Genomic DNA, 20,489 nt, shown 5'->3' with positions numbered 1-20,489 from the left:
GCAGGAAAAGGGATAGAAAGGGAGGCTAAACAGCCATTTCTTCCTTCTCCCCCCCCTTAACTCCAGCCAGGATTATGCTGAAACTTCACCTCCTGACCAAAAAGCATCTGTGGAAAGGAAGTCCCCCTTCCTCCTGAAGCACTCCATGCTGGTGCCGAGCAGCAGTCCCCCCTGAGACACTGCCCCTGTCCCTTCCTACCTGCAGGGAAAGGAGTGAGCAATTTCCCAACCTACGTGATGTAACTAATCTTGCTTACGGTTCTCTTCTATACAAAATCGGACTTCTTTCCCTTTTATCCTCCAATGCGTTAGCCAGTTCTAAACACTCCTTCGAGTTTTTCTTTGTCCTTCTGAAGCTAGGGAACCCAAAACGGGGCCTACTATTCTAGTCCGGGTCAGAGCCCTGCAGTTCTCTGAGGTGAGGAGGCTGCCTTCTCTGGCCAAAGGAGACAAATTGTTTGCCAAGGTGGAAATAGAAATTCCGTTCTGAATTGAGAGACAGAGAAACAGAAACAGAAGCAAAATTTGGCAGGGTGGAGAACGGCCGAGTACAGGTGGCTAAGCCAGTAATCCACCCAGCTTTGATGATCTGTGGCGATGGAGAGGAGAAATGACACAGATGACCCTGAACAGTGGATCGTCCAAATGGGATTTTAAAATGCTTCTTGTGCGGTGGTAGTATGTGGGCTTGTATTGTGAAATGTGATGTTGTTTAAATAGTTCATTGATTTTCATAATTCCGTTTGACTTGGACCAGGATCAAAATTGCACACCCCAAGTATTAGTACTTGATGCTTGACTGCCCCTGAGCGTCCTGAATGTCACGGGGAAAGCTGACCACAGAGAAACGGCTGACAGAGAGGTGACTGTCAAGGCAGGAATACGGACCAAATGAGGCAAGGGTTTTGGCCCGAGGGGGCTGGCAGGTTCCTAATTGCAATGACCCTACAGCAGTGCAGGCACAAGGGAAGGGCCCAGCAACTCACGCAGCAGGCAAGCCTTCTTTGCCCAGGAGGCTGCAAGAGTAGCCAGGATGCCCTTGCTTGTTCCCCAGGCACTGCCCCGGTGAAGGCTTCCACTATACTAACCTGGAAGGGTCCCAGACTGAGGCCAAAGCATCAGTGAGTCGTCGCTGCTGCTGGTTCAGGCTGAGCAGCTGGTTCCGCAGGCCCAAAGGAGACTGCACATTGATGTGATTTCCTAATCCCCTGTCTTCCGTATTCTGTCTTTTTCTGGACTTTGTTAGCACATACCCCATCCCACCACCCAAAAAAGCCATCCACTGACAAGTCGGAAAGCCCTCATAATAGCGCTGCGTGCCTTCTAGGCTGTTTTATAAATGCTCGGTTTTATGGAAGATGGCTAATGAGGGATTCTTCCTCCGCCCTGGTAAGGTTAGAAGTAGAGGGAGGGGCAAAGGAAACAAGGCATGTCTCTGGGTGAGATATTTGCCTGGGCATAGAACATGATTCCCATGTAAGAACTGGTTATATAATCCGTCCAAATACATCAAAATGTTTCCAGTGTTTTCTAGAATATCAGCATAGAGAGGGAACTAAGGCACCATGTGGTCCAGCCCCCTGCCTCCAGGCAGGCAAAGGATTTCAGTTAAGCAAGAACAGAGACTTGTCAGCTGTTCCTTCGGGTCTCCAGAGACAGAGACTCTTGACACCTCTGCTCAGTCACCTCTCCATGTGTGTGCTTTATGCCCTTGATAAGGATCAAGAACGGGCAGACAGAACTGTCATGCTAGGGGCAGCTGCAGTAGAGAAGGAGTGAACAGAAGGAAGAGAGGCTACTGGCAGAAAAAGCTTCCGGGGGCTGGTAGGGAAGATTAGCTGCAGCACACGGGACAGATATGGAAGCTGAGCCTGGCCTCCCAATACCAGCATGGCTGGCTCTGTCTCTTCTCTAAGTGCGTGGGCTCTCGGATCCACCCATCCCTTCAGTTTCCACTGGTATCATCTTATTTCGCTCACGCAACAAGTAGGCAGTGTGAGAATCTACTCTGTGCCACACACCAAGAATACAGGCATGAATGAGACATGGGTGCCTCCCTCTGTGGATATGGGTTTACAGCCTAGTAAGGAAGACAAGTCCCAATGATAGGCAATCACAATACATCGAATAAAGGCAAGAAGCCCCCATCTTCTTACACAAATGAAAGCTGCAACCTTCCTAGGTCCCCCTGCTCCATATCCTCTTCCATGATTTGCTGCCCCCAAAGTACTGCTTTCATCATACTGTTCTCTCCTTGCAAAGTCTTCTGTGCCTCTCCATTCTCCACTGCCTCCCTGCTTTCCTCCAGAGCCCAGTACCCCAGGTCCCCTGTGCTCTGGTTGCAACATGCCTCTCAACCTTATCGCCCACTACCCTCCCAGAGGAACCTTGTGCCCCAGCAGCCCAGTTCTTCTCATGGACATCCCATCCACCTGCGTGCTTTTCTTCCTGCCATCACCTCTCTTTGCAATGCCCTCCTCCCTACCCCCATCTCTACCTGTCCAGGGATTGAGCTCTACCTACCTCCCAGAATTCAAATACCACCTCCTTCTCTTCCTTCTTTTCTGCCCTGCCCAGCTGGAAATGACTTCTGCCTCCTCTGAGCTTCGACGGCTTGTTTGCGGAAGCACATGGCAATATTCTGGCATTAGAGTGACTTGTGTGAATGTGGTATCTGCCCCACTAGACTTTGCATTTCATTCGGCACTATATCTCTAGTACCTAGCACAAGACTGATACTTATTGAATAAAGGACAAGTGGAGATAGAAGGGCATTACAGACTTGGAGCAGAATCAAAGGAAGCCAAATGAAGTTCTTGGTGAGGAAGGGGAATCCAGTATTTCCTACAGAATGCTTATTAGGTTGGTCAGGTTTCTGGCATGAAAGGGTAAAGAGGGTCTGTTTCCCTTTAAAAAATAAGTAATGAATTTGCCTTCTATAATCATTAATATTTTCTTAAAAGCAAAGGTTGGGGAGCTTCTAGTTTTTACTCTGCATGGTTTAGCTCTGGCTTAAATTATCCTCAAGGGAAAAGGGAGGACTATCCCTTATGAGAAAATATCAGACCATATGTATTTTTAATAATGTGTAAATATCACCCTACCCCAACTAAACTATATGCTCCTCAAGGACAAGAATGAATTCTGAACTTTCTTTATAAATGTTTTCTTTGCTCCAATGGGGCATGTCTGGGTGCACACGTGCACACACGCACACGCACACGTACACACAAATGCACACAGCCTTTTGAGGTGCTGAGCAAAACAATAGTTATATTCAGTACTTCACTGATCAGTGTCCTGTGAGACCCTCATAGTGGAATTCTGTAAAATCAGGACAGGAAGGGACAATTTGATGACAAATTTCCTCTAACCGGACCCACTTCTAATGACTATGAAGGCAGCAGTCATCGCCTGATCACACAGTTCACCAGCCGGAATTTGCAGACCTGGTTAAGCGAGTGCTGCTCCCGGCCCCGGCAAGGAGGGGCTTGCTACCATGTTGTGGCCTGAGGGGATCAGTTGCGGCATACTGGCTTGTACTCTGCACCAAAGGATGCAGGCACCAAAGGGAAACACACAGCATAAGAGGTTTTGATTAAACTTGTATCTTTGACATTCAGTCTGGAAACATGCATTCCCCTGCGATGGAGAGAAAAAACTCAAGCAAGCCATAGGAAATCAAAGGCTCCCTTTATTTCTTAGCCACTTTTGAGCAATCTTTCCAAAGTTCTGGGAATTATCCACTGATGAGTACTTCTGCCTGTCGCTCTTCCTTTGGCAATGACCCTACAAAAGAGAGGTGGGCCTATATGTTTAGACCTAGGGCCCTGCAAAGATAGAGACACCACACTGAAGATACCACCAAATGTGATTGCTATGACTGACTGGCAGAATTGGGGTCTGTGAGTGTGTTGGGTAAAGTGCTTCGGGGATATTTGGGGGGGGGTTTCCCTTTGTTTTTATTGAGATATAATTGACACATAGCACTGTAGAAGTTTAAGGTGTACAGCCTAATTAACCTGACTTACATATAAGACTGAGAAATGATGACCAAAACAAGCTTAGTTAACCCCCATCATCTCATAGGTACAAAAACAGAAATGGTTCTTTCCTTCTGATAGGAATGTATAGGGTCTACTCTCTTAGCAACTCTCCTATGTACGGTAGTGCATGGTGTTAGCTATAGTCACCATGTCGTACACGAACCTCCCCAGTACTTATTTATCTTATAACTGGAGCTGTGTGCCTTTTAACTACCTTCCTTCCACTCCCCCACCCACCACCCACCTCTGGTAACCACAAATCTGATCTTTTCTGAGTTTGGTATGGGGGGGGGTTGTTTTAGATCCTACAAGTGAGATCATACACTATTTGTCATGGTCTGACACATTCCACTTAGCGTTATGCCCTCCAGGTAGAGTGCTTCGTTGATGATAGAGTTAAAGTCAAATACACACTTTTGAAAAGGGTGCATGTCCAGCCACAGAAAGGAAATCAGGCAATATAACTTTCCAGCTACCCAGCAACTGGACATGGCAATGGAAAATTCTACCTGATCCCCAACACCATTGCCTCCCTCATCAGAAAAGGATCAGGCAGCTACCTCCCAGCTAGATCTATCCAGGTAATTGCAGTCTTATCCAGGACTATTAATCTTTCCTCTCCAAACGTACTCCTGTCAATTTGGGAAGTGGGGATGGGAACAGAGTATGTAGGAAGATGGCTGTGCTCTTGGGAATCAGCTTTTAAATGTATAATTGCAGACAAACAGCACAAGCGACTGAGCTTAAAAGGTGTTTGGACGAGGGGGGTTTAGGAAACCAGATTTATCCACAGGCCACTGCTAAGTTTCATTAGAATTTTTGGCCCTTGTACCTCTGCTCATGGATAGCTCAAACGGCGTCTGATCTTGTCATCTTGCCGCGAGGAGTGGACACAACACTGCCTTCACCTTTGGATGAAATCTTGCTTGAAAACAAGAGGCTATGTGACTGAAAAGGAAGGAAACTGCCCCCAAGCTGGAAAGCCCATTGGGAACTTGCATGCCTAGCATCTTAGGTCAGATTTCCTGAGGAATGACGAGTGACCTGGCCAAGGTTTAAGGAAACCACTTAGAAATCAGGAAAGGTAATCCAATGAGGCCGAGTTGCTGTCGATGGATGTGAAATAAGAGAAGAACTGCCTGCAGAAGGCAGCTTCCTTCTATCTGCTGCCTGGAAACACTTCCCTACAGGGAAAAGCAGCTTGGTACCTTGGGAAAATTAAAGGTAGACATTGCTTTCCTCTCCTGGAAGGAAGACCAGGCAGACAAAGTCGAGGCTGTGCTGGGCGGTCCAGTCCTTCCATGGCCCTTTCTCATCAGGGATCTGCCTTTTGCAGCCAGAGCCCCAGAGCAGGCCACAGGCAAAGGGGTTGAGCAGGGGCCAGGATTCTGCCATTAAGCCCAGGCACACCCTCGGGGCCCTTCGGCCTTTCCTTGATAACGAGGCCTGAGCTGCGTAGGAACAACACACCAACAACCATTTTGACGAATATCCGCTTAAACACAGGCTGCCTCCAATTAAAAAATCAGGCTTGGCATAGCTGTGTTATCAACTGACCTACTGGATTGTTTTCATTTGCATACATGACTGTGTAAGCCGGTAGCATGCGTGCGTGCGTGCACACGCACATATACACATTGCACCGAACTTGAGGTGGCATTGTGTATAGCCCCAAGTTCCGTTCTGATAAAATAAGGTCTGGCCCCTTTTCCCAAGCCTACCAAAGGCTGGTCCGGGTTTTAAAATTTGAGCAACTATCCGGGCTGAGTTCTTTAAAACCTAGTGAACTAACACTAAATCACTATGTCATTTTGCGTAATTGTCAGGGGAGGAAAGAGTAGAGCCAGACTTCGCCATTGTGTCCAGGCTGTGTTCTGCTCACTTTGGGTAAAAAGAATATAATTGTTTAACATTTTAAAAGCAAATAAAAGTGCTTAAATATTTTGTAATTTGCAACTTGAAAAGAAAACAGTAATGGGTTTCCAAGTGCATGTCTTTACTTTTAATGAAGTGTTTATTTTTCATGGTTCTATTGGCAATAAAAGAACAGCTCCACATCAAAAGCCTTCAGGGAAGCAGTTTTCATTTGGAGGACAGTGAGATTGCCAATCACTCTGATTTTTTTAAAAAAGTAAACTCACTAGACTATATTTCCAGATATAGGTTATTGCCTATTATCCCAGGTAATTATTTTTTTGCCTCTTACTCATATAGGCAAATTACAAGGCATTATGTACTATACTCTAAAAAGATTTTTTTTAAAAAATGAAGTGACACTGAGATCAGGGGGCTCCAAAATGTTTTAATGAACATGTTTCCATTATCCTCTGTGCTTGTTCATTTTGTTGGAAGAATGATTCATTCATTTCAAATTTGGCAACTTAAATAGCAGCAAATATAATTTTCCTATCGCAATGCAAAATCAGTTTATTGCCCTTGCAGACGTCAGGGGCCGGTTGTGCCTCCTTTTCCTTTGCCAACAGCACCCTCTGCTGGTTTTTGTTATCCCTCACATCTAGTGGGATCGACCCAAATTGCAAACGGAGGCCTCCCTGCAACATTACACACAGCAGGACATGATTCATAAATCAGTTTTCCACCCTGGTGATTCATTACCAGATATATTTTTTCTGTAAAACAGCACAGCTCAAGGAAGTCATCAAGAATTCAGAAGCTGCAAGAAATACCTTCGTTTGATTAATCATCTTTCTGACCTTTTTCTTCTTATTGAACAAGGTTAATAATACTTGTTATCACTCAAAGTTAAACTGTATTAGCTGCCAAGTGATTTTTATTTGCAAAGGCCTGTTATTACTGCCAAGAGGCTTCAAAGTTGGGATTGGTTACATTCCTCAGGTATGACCCCGAGGGACATCTGACCAATGCAACATTTCCCACTGGAGAGGTCAGCAGCTTCCACAGCGACCTGGAGAAGCTGACAAAAGTGGAACTAGATACTTCCAACCGGGAAAACGTCCTCATGTCAACCAACTTGACAGCAACTAGTACCATATATATTTTAAAACAAGGTAAGTCTACTTCCCACTTCACCTGACTGTAAAAGCACCTTTCTTAACTTCTACTATCAAACCTCTGCACACCATTAATAAATAGAATTCACTTCTGGCTGACAAGATGGCTTCTTCTCCTTATTTTCCAGCTATGGAGGCTAAAACCCAAATAAAATCACACTGTTCACAAAGTTCGCGTAGTGACATTGGGCCACATCTCTGTGGGAGCTGTGCGGTTCAGTCCCTGCCAAGTCTGCTCTCCCTTCAAGTCATTTCCCAGCACCCAGCTGTTTGTAAAGCTCTTTTAGCCTCTGATTGGGTTATATTAAAGAAATGAAGTCTGTGCCCCATCTGAGATTAGCTTTCTAAATCAGTGCTGACGTGGGTGAATAAAAAGGATGAATTGAGATACACACCAAGGAAGAACATCAGTGAAACGAGAGAATTAAAATCTCATTCTAGCCAGAGAGAAAATAATGGAAGAAAAAGGAAGGAGGGAGCGAGGGATGGCGGGAAAGAGAGAAACAGAAGAAAACAGAAAGGAAGGAAGGGAGGGACAAAGGGAGGAAAAGAAGGTAGCATTTGGAAGGTATGTCTCAGAAGCTAGAGGGATATGGACACAGAGCAATTGTTTTCTCTGTGCCCAGTCCTTAGGGACTCTTGCTAGGTTGAGGGACTAGACACAGAACTGCCCAGAGTTCAGGTTCACTCTAACAGGATCGGTAGCAACCTTTGCCAGTGTACCCATTTTGCGGGGTGCAGCAGCCGAGCCCGTGCCCACGTCCCCAGGCAGTCAGGACGCCAAGGTGCACTTCAGCCTCTTCTCCTTCCAGCTCCCAGCATATCAAACCGAGGAGGCCAATCCACCAAGATAGAGAAGGGTTTTGTGAGGCAGTTCTTTAAAAATGAAAAAGACGAGCCAAAACCAGCCTGCAGTATTAGACAGGAATCTTCTATCCAAGAAACAAGATCTCCCAGCTATGAGAATAACAAGACCCAGATGGACAGAGAGCGCACGTGCCTGTGAGAGTGGTCGTCTAGCCCAGAAGGCAGTTAGGTCCACAGCGACCCACCCGCTCATCCTTCCCCACACTTGCCTCCGGAATCTAGACTTGTCTCTCCTCTGCTTCCTACACCTCCCTTTCTTCCCCTCACCCCTTTGCTCCTCTGCCTGCAGAAAATACCCAGAGTACCTATCGGGTGAGTCCAGACGGCTCCCTACGCGTGACCTTTGCCAGCGGGATGGAGATCAGCCTCAGCTCAGAGCCCCACATCGTGGCCGGGGCAGTCAACCCCACCCTGGGCAGATGCAACATCTCCCTGCCGGGAGAGCACAATGCAAACCTCATCGAGTGGCGGCAGCGCAAGGAGCAAAACAAAGGCAACATCTCAGCTTTTGAAAGAAGACTGAGGGTAAGGCTTGACCCGATGCAAGATACAGAAGTTTTGTTTTATGTTCGAAAACTGCAGAGCTGCCCTAATCTGAAGTCCCATTGCAACAAAACTGTTCTAGGTGACTGACTAGCTTATATGATATACTAATTCAAGAGAGGGTGCTAATGGCTGATAATGGTTCCGTATCCTTAAATGAACATTCTAATAGGAGCTTTCTTCGTCATTAGCCAGCTAAAGTGCTCTAATAGTAGCAATTTCAGGCACCAAGAAAGTCTGGGTGGAGAAATGTGTTTAGTCAGGGCCCTCCAGAATCCCTCACAGCATGCCGGAGAGATGGTTATCAGGTTCACTACCTTGACCCCGCTCCCTGCTTTGGGGTAGTTTATACTTCGTGTGGAAAGACCAGGCAGGTGCACACACAAGGATGTGAGACATGAGGCAACATTGGGACAAAGGCAAGGTAAAAGGAAAACCCAGGGAATGACACCATTGCCGTGAATACATTACTAAGGGCTAAAGGGGTAAAGGACCGGTAACGGAGATTGGATTAGTGGTGCTCGGAGAGCTGCCCGGAGGAAATTAAAGGTTTGGGGGGTTTCAAGTCCTCACCAGGCACAATTCACCGCAGTTAGCCAGAGATCTCTGTCAACCCTGCCTTTCTGCAGCACACATAAGCCTGCAACCACCACAGCCCCATGTCTACCTGTCCCTTCTTAAGCATTAACCAATGTTTGGATGATGTAACCAACTTTCCAAATATGGTAACATTCAGTATCAGCCCCAGAGCAACTGGCAGCCCCTGGGAAACACACTCCCCGTCGAAGCCAGGCCTGCTTTAAGCGCCTGTGTCATGACAAGATACCTGGGATGCTTGCATTTTCTTCACTCGTGGTACAAATTCACTCACAGTGAAAATGTGGTAACCTTTAGGCTGTGGAAATACGACGCCAGACAACCACCTAGTTCCAGCAAGAAACAGCCCAACCAGTCCAATGGTGTGATATGGACACAAAATAATGCACGACAGTACTCTTTTTTTCAATCACTTCTGTTGGTGACACATAGACACAGACTTCAGTGGTCTTCCTAATGCCACTAAAGTTGTCTACATGCACAAGTCAATTTGCATGTTTTGCTTCTATCTCCAGTCTCTATCAGAACATTTACTGCTGATGTGTCACTGAATTGAGAAGTAGAACCTGGGTAGAGCCCTAGATGGGGAAGTTAGTTGATCTGGCTTAAGAAATGCCTTTACCGGGGCGCCTGGGTGGCTCAGTCGGTTGATCTCGGCTCAGGTCTCAGTCTCAGGGTTGTGAGTTCGAGCCCCACATTGGGCTCCATGCTAGGTGTGGAGCCTACTTAATTAAAAAAAGAAAGAAAGAAAAGAAAAGAAATGCCTTTACTTTCTTCACCTGTGAAATGAAAATACCATCCTAGAGAAAAGAACCATCTACATATGGCTTATCAACCTCATGGATTCACCATAGAATAATTGTATCAAATAAATGATCTCTTAGTGCTTCCTCCAGTTTATAGCCTCAATAAAACATTATGAACCGTATCATACACTATTGCCTTTGGGTTTTCCCATTCTTTAGGATAACGCATCCTATACTATGTGACTTTGGGATTTTCCACTTTCTAAGATAACCCACCGTTTTCTCCCCTCCATGTGCACAGATAATGGAGAAATTCTAAACTATAATTTATACTTCATATCCCAAAGTGTTCTTAATGTTGAAAAGCTACTGGTCATAAAACATTTGGGGGCTCTTTAGTGTAAGGCAAGAAGTGTTATTTAGTTAATTCTATTTATAATTGACCCATTTCCTTTCCTGTGGTATAGTTGAGCAGATTTGTGGACCGCTTATAAGGACAACAAATTCAGGACCTTCTCTTCTATGTGACTTCCAGGGCACTTCCTGAGGTCCTGCAACAGAATGGAGCCCCGTCTAAGCTGCGTGGTGTCACCATGCATGTCCCTAGAAACCTGACAGCAATCCTTTACCTATGTCTTGTGCTGTAGAGTTAACAAAATGCTTTCGTAGCCAGGATTTTATTTGATCACCACAACTGTCAATTGTCGTTATTCCCAATTTACGGATAAGGAGACTAAGGCCCAGAGAGGTTAAGTGATTTGCCCAAAGTCAAACAGCTATTAAGGATCAGAGCCAGCACTAAAATGCAGGTCTTCACCCAGTGCAGCACTCTTTCCACTACATCATGCTGTGCTGCCTTGTTCCTTAAAATAATTAATCTATAAATCATTGCCCCACTCAGTGGAGCCGCCTTGGCAGGGCCTGACTCCTCATTTCAATGCTGACAAAAAGAGACAAATAATCGACTCTAATGTACTGGCAAGTGTGGGTGGTGCAGGACAACTGGCTGGCCTCCAGGCAGGGGAAGTGTGGAAGAGGCCGGGGAAGGGAAGCTGTTTAACTGGCTAATTCTTACCTTCTCTCCCCATCCTTATGCATTTTTGTTTATACTGCTGCCTCAGTTTCCCCAGATTAGGCAAATCTAATTTAGTGGAAGCAATATGCTCCCCTAACATAAGTGTGAATCCAGTGTTGACAAGGCAAAATTCTCTGCCCCTGCTAAGCTTATTATTTCAGAGATGGTGCCCCTTCAATTTCTGGTAGCTTTTCAAGGGGCAAGCAGGTAGCACGAGATGTAACATTCTCTCTTCCTGGGCCAGATAGACAGTGACCCATTCGTAAGCACACATGTAAAGAATAAGCCTCTCCGTTGCCCTCAAGTACCTCAAGGCCTTGGGCTGAATCATTTATTTCTCCTGGTGGAGCAGTCATTTCAGAGGAAAGGCAAGTGGGGGTCCCAGAGCTCTTGAGACTGAATCCCAGGTCCAGATAGTCACACAGCACAGAAACCCCTGCTGTACCATAGGAAATAGGACTCCTCTTTGAAAAACCAAACAAAGGTGTAATTGTGATTTTTAAATGTGCTTGAGCAGCAGGTCATAAAACACTAATTGTTCAGGCACTAAATGACAGGTTCATTTAAAGGCGCACTGGGTAAGATGATGGGCATTCCAAAAAGCTACCTATCACGTCCACCCTAGACCTTCTAGCTCAAAGAAAATGCAGAAAAGGATAGACTTCTCCTGAAGATAAAGCAACAGGTGTTGCTCTTGTCCAATGCCTGGAGGGGTTTTTGCATACAAAGTCAGGGTCCCCTTCAAGGTGAGCAAGGCAGACTGCTGAAAAACGTGATATCCTGCTCAGCCTGGGCAGGCCGGGGATTTGTTGCCTCTGGGCCATCCTGCACCAGCTCCATTAAGTGAAATAAATCACACTAACATCCTGAGATTTCCTTTATTTTAAAAATCCATTTCCCCCCAGCCTGAGGTGTGTTTGAATCATCTTCCTTACAAAGTACTTTTACATCCAATCCATGTATCTGATCTGTGGCATAAATGCATTTCCCTGGACAATGGAGAAATTAGAGATCAGATCACAGTGGAAGCCATTGTAAAAGAATTGGACATTCACCCACAGCAAACCGGGTTAGCAACTTCACCCAACTTGCACCTTGCCACCTCCACGGATAACAACGCCGTTCTAGGAGCCGTATCCCAGTGCTGGATCCCAGAGCTCTTCACAAGGTTTCACAGGCTGAGATGTGAGGTTACAGCAAAAGCCCCTGCTCTGCAGCCTCCTTTTTGAAAAGAAAAAAAAAATCCAGGAAGCTTTGCACTTCAAACCAAAGTCATAAAATCATGTAAGATGATTATGTGTTTACAAGCAAAATGAAGCAAAGACTAATCTAAAACCCTCACAATTGATTTTGGTCTCCTCTCCACTCAAAGACAACTGAGAACGGGGTAGATTGGTTTTTCAGTGCAACATGTTCATACGTGATCGGAGCTCTGAAAGGGCAAACAAGCCCAGATGCAACACAGGGTCCCAGGCTGACAAATGATGGGGAATTTGGGAGGCAGCCAAGAGGGTTCCAGCATCTCCCTCCATTCTCAGAAAAGGCCTTTGCTGACAGGGCACTCAGCTGCAGGCTGCTCAGAGTTGGAGTTCACATTTGCTTCACACTATTTCAACTTCCTTCTCCCCAGGTGTGCTGGAGGGATTTATTTTGTGAAAATTTAGATAAGGAGGCTGCTTGCAGATAGATGAATCTATTTGAAAAATGTATGTGTGGTTCTCAGTCCCAAGTAACAGTGCATCTACCGCTAAGGAGTCACATGGAGGCAGGAGATTTCAGGCACCCAGGCAACTGGGCAGAGTTGGTTTTTTGGGGTCAGGGGATTCTTGGGGCCTTCAAATCATAGAAGCTACTCTATTTGTTAATCTTGAGTCAATTCCACTAAGATAACTAGGAAGAAAGTATTATTTCACATACTGTTCTACATGCATATAAACAATAATGATTTGGTATAAAAAATTTCATGTCTGTTGTATGGTTACACAAATGATTTCACCAACAAGAAAGTAAACAAGAGCGAATTAATATAATGCAAAAAGCATCCAGGTTAAATGACGTGGCAGAAGTTAGGAGAGTGGAATGAACAAGACTTTGAGGAAGAACTGGTATGCCCATAATTTTGCACCACTTTTCCCATCTATGAAATGAGGGATATGGGCTGTGCAATCTCTATCGTTAGTAGCATTTTCACAACTGATCGTAATTAGAGAAGCTGACATTCACTGAGGTCTTACTATGTGTAATGCCATATACTAACTCATTTAGTACTCTTAACACTTTAACAGGTGGGTTCTATCATTATCATTCTCATTTTGCAGATTAAAAAACAGGCACAGAGACAGGGCGCCTGGGTGGCTCAGACGGTTAAGCGTCCGACTCTTGGTTTCAGCTCAGGTCATGACCTCAGGGTTGTTAGATCAAGCCCCATGTCAAGCCCTGCACTGGGCTCAGCTCTAGGCATGGAGCCTGCTTAAGATTCTCTCTCTCTCCCTCTCCCTCTGCAACCCCTTCTCTCTCTAAAAGAAAAAGGGAGAAAGAAAGAAAAAGAAAAAAAGAAAGGAAGGAAGGAAGGAAGGAAGAAGAAAGAAAGAAAGAAAAGAAAGAAAGCAGCACAGAGGTCACACACAGATAGTATGTGGTGATAGCAGGATTTGAACCCAGGCTGTCAACTCAATAGCCCATGTCCCAAGATCCCTACTGGCACTAAGATTTTGTGGGCCAGCAAGGTAAGGAGAGTGTTTTGGGAGTAAAAAAGAAAAAAGAGGTGAAAGGAAATTCCAGATGGGGTAGTAGCCACTGATGCTAACATGAAATACATGCCCTGTTCATTTATAGGCAAATCTGTGAAATAAGTACGGTTTTGATTGTCAGCCTAACAATTATCAATAAAAAATAAATCTGTAGCATTGTACTGATTGAATTCTAAAAATCAAGTACTAATTACCTTAAAACCAGTGAGTGTAGAGTAGCATGTACTAATTTAAAATCGATTGTGACTTTTCTATCCATTCTCATAAATTCGTGGAAATTAAATACAATGGATCTCCCAAACTGTGATGTGATTATTTGGCCCATCTCACTTATTCACCTTCTGACTTTTTCAGCAGAAGTTAACAGGTTAAGTCAGTTGCACTGTGAGCTGAAATGCTAGATAGCATCCTTGAAAATTTAGCCTTCTCTCTTTGTAGAAGAAATCATGGGGTGCCTGGGTGGCTTGGTTGGTTAGGCGGCCAGCTCTTGATTTCAGCTCAGGTCATGATCTCAGGGTCCTGGGATCGAGCCCCAAGTCGGCCTCCACATTCAGTGGGGAGTCTGCTTGAGGATTAAGGATTTTCTCTCTCCCTCTGGCCCTGCCCACCCACCCTCCCCTGGCTCGAGCACTCTCTCTCTGTCTAAAATAAATAAATGAATCTTTAAAAAAAAAGAAATCAACTGCCATAATCATAGCTTACTTGAGTTCAACACATTTTGTGTATGTGTTTTTTATAGATATAATTATACATTTATATAATAATAAGATATATAAAATATATTCAGTTGAACCATAGCAAACTGCCAGAGACAGTCAAATATCACCAAGCAACTTAATATATCTTTATCCCACGAATTGAATGAGTCTTGAATTGGAAGGGTTGAAAGGACTTTCTCTTAAGCAATTAAAACACAAATTCCTAGTAAGGAGCGAGAAGAGGCTCTGAGTGGAGACAAAGGACACTTCTTTGGAGCTTCTGCCTGTATCCACCCTTTCTAAGTACTTTGATTTCTGCTAGAAACACAACCCGTGGCTCCCTAGGGCACTCACTTCCCTCTTTCCTTTCTGGTCTAAGTATGATCAAAAAGCAAGCCCTTCTCCTTACTTCTCCTTAGCAAAGCTGAAAAAAATATAAGGGAAACCAAAGGATGAATTCAAGCATAGATACTTCTTCCCCTATGAAAATTTTTTACCAAGTCCGGCTTTCTTACCCCAACATACGTATGGCTCATCAGTTGCCAAACTCAGAGGTCTCGTTCAGTGTGCAACCTGTCCAAAGAGACCCCTTTTAACTTGGGGCTATTCCCAAATTTCACCCTTTTCTTTGCCCCCTCTTTTCCAGCACAAGAATTGGTGTAGACTGTTTGGAGGAAAAGTGTGTTGGGGAGAAAAACAATTTGCTTCTACCCTTCTAAGTTCTTTGGCTGGTATAATAATTAAACTGACATAAATACAGATTAAGAGGAGAAAAACAAGCATAAGTTTAATAACACGTATACCTCCTATGTACATGAGAGACCCAGGAAAACTGAGCAGATCCCCAAATAGCTAAAGCCAATACCTTAAGTAACATCTCCAGCTAAAGACAAAAGATGTTGGAGGTGGGGAGTCAATTATGGTAGGTTACCAGGAAAGTGACAATAAACAAGGGTGCGGTTGTTGCTGCGCACTTTTAAATCCTCACCTTCTCCATTGCTAAGAGCGCCTACAGATTTAGTCACTCCCCACTTTCTGGTACAGAGAGACACCCTTACAAATGGAAATTCCCCCTTATAAATGCAAATGGTTAACTTAACAGTTTTTTAAGAGCTTCTCCTGTGGCTGTTTCTTAAAAGTAATGGGCCTAAAATAACCCTTATGCCAAAGAGGCATATTTTGGGGTGGCCAATTCTGCTCCCATGCAAGTGGAAATAAAGACGGATGGCCCACACTTAGGTCAAAGGCGATTATTGTGTTTCAGGCAAACTAGTGTTTGTATGAATGTGAAGCTTTCCCAACCTTGCTTATGACCCCAACAATCATAGGCAATCAGCTTAATTTTGGATTCCTGCCGTAAGGGCTGGAGCACATAAGCACTCAAGGATGAGAATGGGAGAGCCCACCTGGACAAGCATACTCCTTCCCAGCCTTCTCACAGGCAGTTTCCACAGGAGACTCAGGGGGACTCTGTGACATTTTCTATTCCTTCACACCCTTTCTCAGCTCTTAGCCAAACTTTACAGTACCTTCTCTCTTGGGTTTCTGGACCCAATGTCAATGTGGGAGGTGGAGTTCCCCACACCAACAAGCAATTCTCAGGACACCAGCTGGCTGTCCTACAATTCAGCTCAATTCTGACCCTATTTACCAAGAAATAGCATCCGATTCCGTGGGTTACGGGTTCAGTCCTACAAAACTGCCTCCTGCCCACTACTTCAGATGCCAGTCACCAAGTCCAAGCTGTTACCAGAGCCTCTGATGGACTGGCTGTAAATCAGAGGCTCCCACAACCCTTTTCTTGGGTTTGATTAATTTGCTAGAGCGGCTCACAGAAGTGAGAAACATTTTGCTTACGAGATTACCAATTTATTACAAAAGGCTGTGACTCCAGAAGAACCGGAAGGAAGCGATACAGAAGGTGTGCTATGGGGAAAGGGCGAGGACTTTCCATGCTGTCCGGATGCTCCACTCTCCCAGCATCTCCACTTACGCACCAACCCCGAAGCTCTCCGGCCTGTCGTTAGGGTTTTTATGGATGTTTCATTACTTAGGAATGATTGATCACATCATTGGCCATTGGCAATTGATATAACCTCCAGCCCCTCCACCTTCCTCCAGAGGTTTGGAGGGAGGTACTAAAAGTTCTAACCCTCTAATCCTGTGGTTGGTTTCCTTGGTAACCAGCCCCTGTTCTTAGGTTACTCTAAGGCCTTCCAAAAGTCACCTCATTAACATAACAAGAGGCAGCTTAATCACTCTTATCACAGGAGATTCCAAGCGTTTTAGGAGCTCTGTGCCAGGAACAGGGTCCAAGACCAAATATACAGTTCTTATAAATCACAGTATCACACCTTCAGAACCTTTGAAAAGAGTTTTTCAACAGCATCTGAATTTCAGAGCACGTTATTCAGAAAAAGAGAAGCATGGCTGCCGACGTACTGACAAGCAGGGCAAGAGCATTAGGCCGTCTTCCCCAGCTTGCCTCGACCACCTAACAGTGCTCCCTGCTGGCGCCACTGCGATGACTTTATTCAGAAATGTGGTCTGGAGAAGTAAACTTCATCTATCAGACAAATAAAACCACAAATTTAGTTGAACTGGAAATCACTTGTTACTTTGGCTCTTTAACTCTCATTATGACATAAATTGTAACAGTTACAACCGTCTCCGGGAGTACATGGATATTTTACAGCTATTGTAAATGAGCGTTATTACAGTTGGAGATATGTGGCTATAAAACCACAGGAAAGGTAGTTGAAGAAAGAACACCTGGTTACGTAGAGGTTTCCAAGCCCTGCGTATCAAAAGACAGAAAATATGTGCCTCGCTATCACTTTTTAGGTAATAACAGCAGGTTACTGTCTATTTATGCACTACAACACTGCACACATTGGCTACAGATGGCTTGAAGAGTCACGATGCCCAATTTGTGTGTATCTCTATTCCCTGAATTAAACCTACCCCTGAGACTAACAGCATTTCCTTTCAGATAATTTCAGTATCTAATCTCTAGTCTTCGGGATAGAGCTCATGGCATGGAACAATTGATAGGTCCTTTTTTTTTGCTTTGCAGAAGCTCAAAATTAAAGGTAAATATTATAGCTGGCTGATGAAGAAACTGAACCAGAAGAGATTTTTTTAAAAGCAAAGTGCCATACCCCAATAGAAAAATGAAAAAACCTCATGAGCAGACAATTCACAGGAGACATATCACCAATAGACATTTAAAAAGATTCAACCTCACTAGTTATTAAATAAATGCAAATTTAAACCACAGTAACATACCACTTTCCAGCTCTCATATTGAGAAAAGTTTACTAACAATGCTAACACTTACCTGATGTTGCTAAGGATGGAATAACATGGGCTCCCCCCACTACTACTTCAGGGAGGTATAAATTTGTAGAAGCTTGGGGGGCTATAAAGTAATGACTCATGTTGCATCAGGAGTCTTTGATATGTTCTTATCACTTCACTTGGTAATTTCACTTCTTGAGTTCTGTATTAAGGAAATATTTATTTACAAAAATGTTCAACAAAATATGAAATACGAAAGAATAATGGAAAATGAAAACTCTAACTTCCAGCAATAGGAGAAAGGATAAATAATTATCATGTAAGAAGATACTGTGCAACCATTAAAATCCACGTTTTAAGAATATTTAATAATACAAAGAATGCTCAAGATAAAACATTCCTAAAAAGTAGGACATAGAACTTTTAAGTACAATCCTAGTTTTATTTTTTCAATGTATAAACCGATTATGCGTAAAAGGGAGACGAATGGGATGCAGCCAAGTATTAGCAGTGATTAGGTTGGAGGGTGAGATGACAGGTTCTTTTCCTTTTATATTTCTTTATTTTCCAATTTTTCTGCAACAGAAAAACATCTGTTTTATGATGGAGAGTGGTGTTTGAGGAAACTATTTTGAAAACTAAAGTGAGCAAGGGAAGACTGGACTTTGAAATGAGAATATGGGCTTTGCAGTTGCAGGGGTGGAAAATTTTTCTCATCTTCCTTTCTGGATTCTTTGGTTAGTCTAATAAAATTCACATGAGAGAGACTGATGAGAGGAGAACAAATTTAATTTTGTACTTAGGGAGGCTCCACAAAAACACAAGAGGCTCAGAGACAGTCAAGGCAATATGAGGCATTTATACCCTCCTGAACTAAGGAATGGGGGAGAGGCCTGGGGCTTCAAAGGGGAGGAGGGTAATTCACAGGACAAGAATAAGAGCAAATGTTTGGTGATTAGATGTTTGTTCTGCCACACAGATAGGTCATCCAAATACAAAGTAATCTCAGGTAATAGCTCTTTTCCTGAGCCAGGCCCCCAATCTAAATTATTTAGGTAGTTCAGGAAGAGGGGAAAGTTTTTCTTGAGCCTGCTGGGTCTTGATTGACTTGAGCTCAAAATAATACACATGCCAAAGTGGCACGTTTTGGGTGGCATATCCTGCTCCCCTTCACAGTTATCTGGCTACTAAGATAAAAAAAAAATCTGTTTGGAGCTTATATGTGGAATAAAAAAAAAAACAACAGACTGAACTCAGACACAGAGAACAGATTGGTGGTTGTGGGTCAGGGGGTGGGGCCAGTTAGGGAAATAGGGGATGGGGGTCAAAAGTGCAAACTTCCAGTTGTGAAATAAAGACGTCCTGGGGATGTAATGGGCAGCAGGGTGACTATAGTTAATAATACTGTATCGTATATTTGAAAGTTGCTGAGAGAGTAGATCTTAAAAGTTCTCATCACAAGAAACAAAAATTGTAACTATGTGTAGTGACGGATGTTAACGAGACTTACTGTGGTGATTATTTCACAATATATACAAATATTGAATCATTGCGTTGTACACCTGAAACTAATATAATGTTATACGTCAATTATATCTCAATTTAAAAAATAAAAGTAAATTTTTTTCAATTAAAAAAAACTTTCTGAACCAAGATTTTAAAATTGGACTCTTGAGACCCCCCAGAGGTTTCACAATTGGGTTTCAGAGCCCCCTTGAGATTTTATTTATAATGTACATGTATGTGTTTATGTGCATTTTTCTGGGGACACAGTGTGTAGCTTTCAGATATTTAAACAGATCCTTGACCACAAAAATGAAAAATGAACATAAAGTTTAGCTGAGTAGCGAGTGAATCAGTTTAGTTCAACTATGATTAATGTAATCAAGCCCTAATGTTTTTTTTTCTCCCTTCCTCATTAGCCAGATGTTTAATTCCGTTCTGGATCATATTGACGATTCCCGCAGATACAGATCTAGTACACCAAACCACAATCACCTTGGAATCTGACACATGGACCCATTTAAAAGTCTAACCTAAATGAGAAAAATAATCATTATATTTTAAAGTAACAATTACCAATATTATTTTTACATTTCACCAGGTACCTGTATATGTAATCTTATTTAATTCTTAGCGCAACTCTGTGGTATGAACTGGTAATATCACCCGCATTTCACAGTTAAGAAAATTAAGCCCCTGGGGGCGCCTGGGTGGCTCAGTCGGTAAGCTCTGACTTCCGCTCAGGGCGTGATCCTGGTGTTCGGGAATCGACCCCCACGTCAGGCTCTTCTGCTGGGAGCCTGCTTCTTCCTCTCCCACTCCCCCTGCTTGTGTTCCCTCTCTCGCTGGCTGTCTCTCTCTCTGTCGAATGAATAAATAAAATCTTTAAAAAAAAAAAAAAGAAAAGAAAAGAAAACTAAGCCCCTGATAGAAGAAATGACTGATGCACAAGCAGCTAATGAAATAGCTCCTGACTCCCAGGCCATTGCTGTTGACACTTCTCAAAGTCTCTCCTTTTTCGTTTGAAGGGGAGCAGAATTTGCCACCCTAAAATATGCCTTTTTTGACATAAAGATTATTTTAGGCTCTTTTTTTTTCTGAGAGTGTGCAGGCGCATGTGTGCGCATGCGCGGTGGGGGGGGGCAAAGGGGTAGGGAGACTCCCCAGCAAGCTCCACGCAGAGCTCGTGGAGCCCCCCAGGGGGCTTGATCCCACCACCTCGACATCATGACCCCAAGATCAAGAGCTGAGCCAAAACCAAGAGTGGGCCGCTTGATGGACTGAGTCACGCAGGCACCCCTGGTCTGATTTTAAGAAACAGCAGACAGAGAA

The 20,489-nt window shown here is 43.9% G+C and overlaps 1 protein-coding gene across 2 annotated transcripts in view; it reads left to right on the top strand.

The window, feature by feature from the left end:
* Positions 1-20,489, top strand: part of TENM1 (teneurin transmembrane protein 1) — a 759,525-nt gene that overhangs the window by 722,411 nt on the left and 16,625 nt on the right. For both annotated transcript variants that reach the window (XM_044391612.3, XM_057314228.1), the window contains 2 exons: positions 6,903-7,075; positions 8,235-8,470. In XM_044391612.3, coding sequence (XP_044247547.1) covers positions 6,903-7,075; positions 8,235-8,470 — 409 coding nt within the window. The remainder of the gene's footprint in view (positions 1-6,902; positions 7,076-8,234; positions 8,471-20,489) is intronic.

This window comes from Ursus arctos, chromosome X (assembly GCF_023065955.2).
Source record: "Ursus arctos isolate Adak ecotype North America chromosome X, UrsArc2.0, whole genome shotgun sequence".
NCBI lineage: Eukaryota > Metazoa > Chordata > Mammalia > Carnivora > Ursidae > Ursus > Ursus arctos.
The sequence above is the reverse complement of the archived record's forward strand: the minus strand, read 5'-3'. Positions and strand labels throughout refer to the sequence as shown.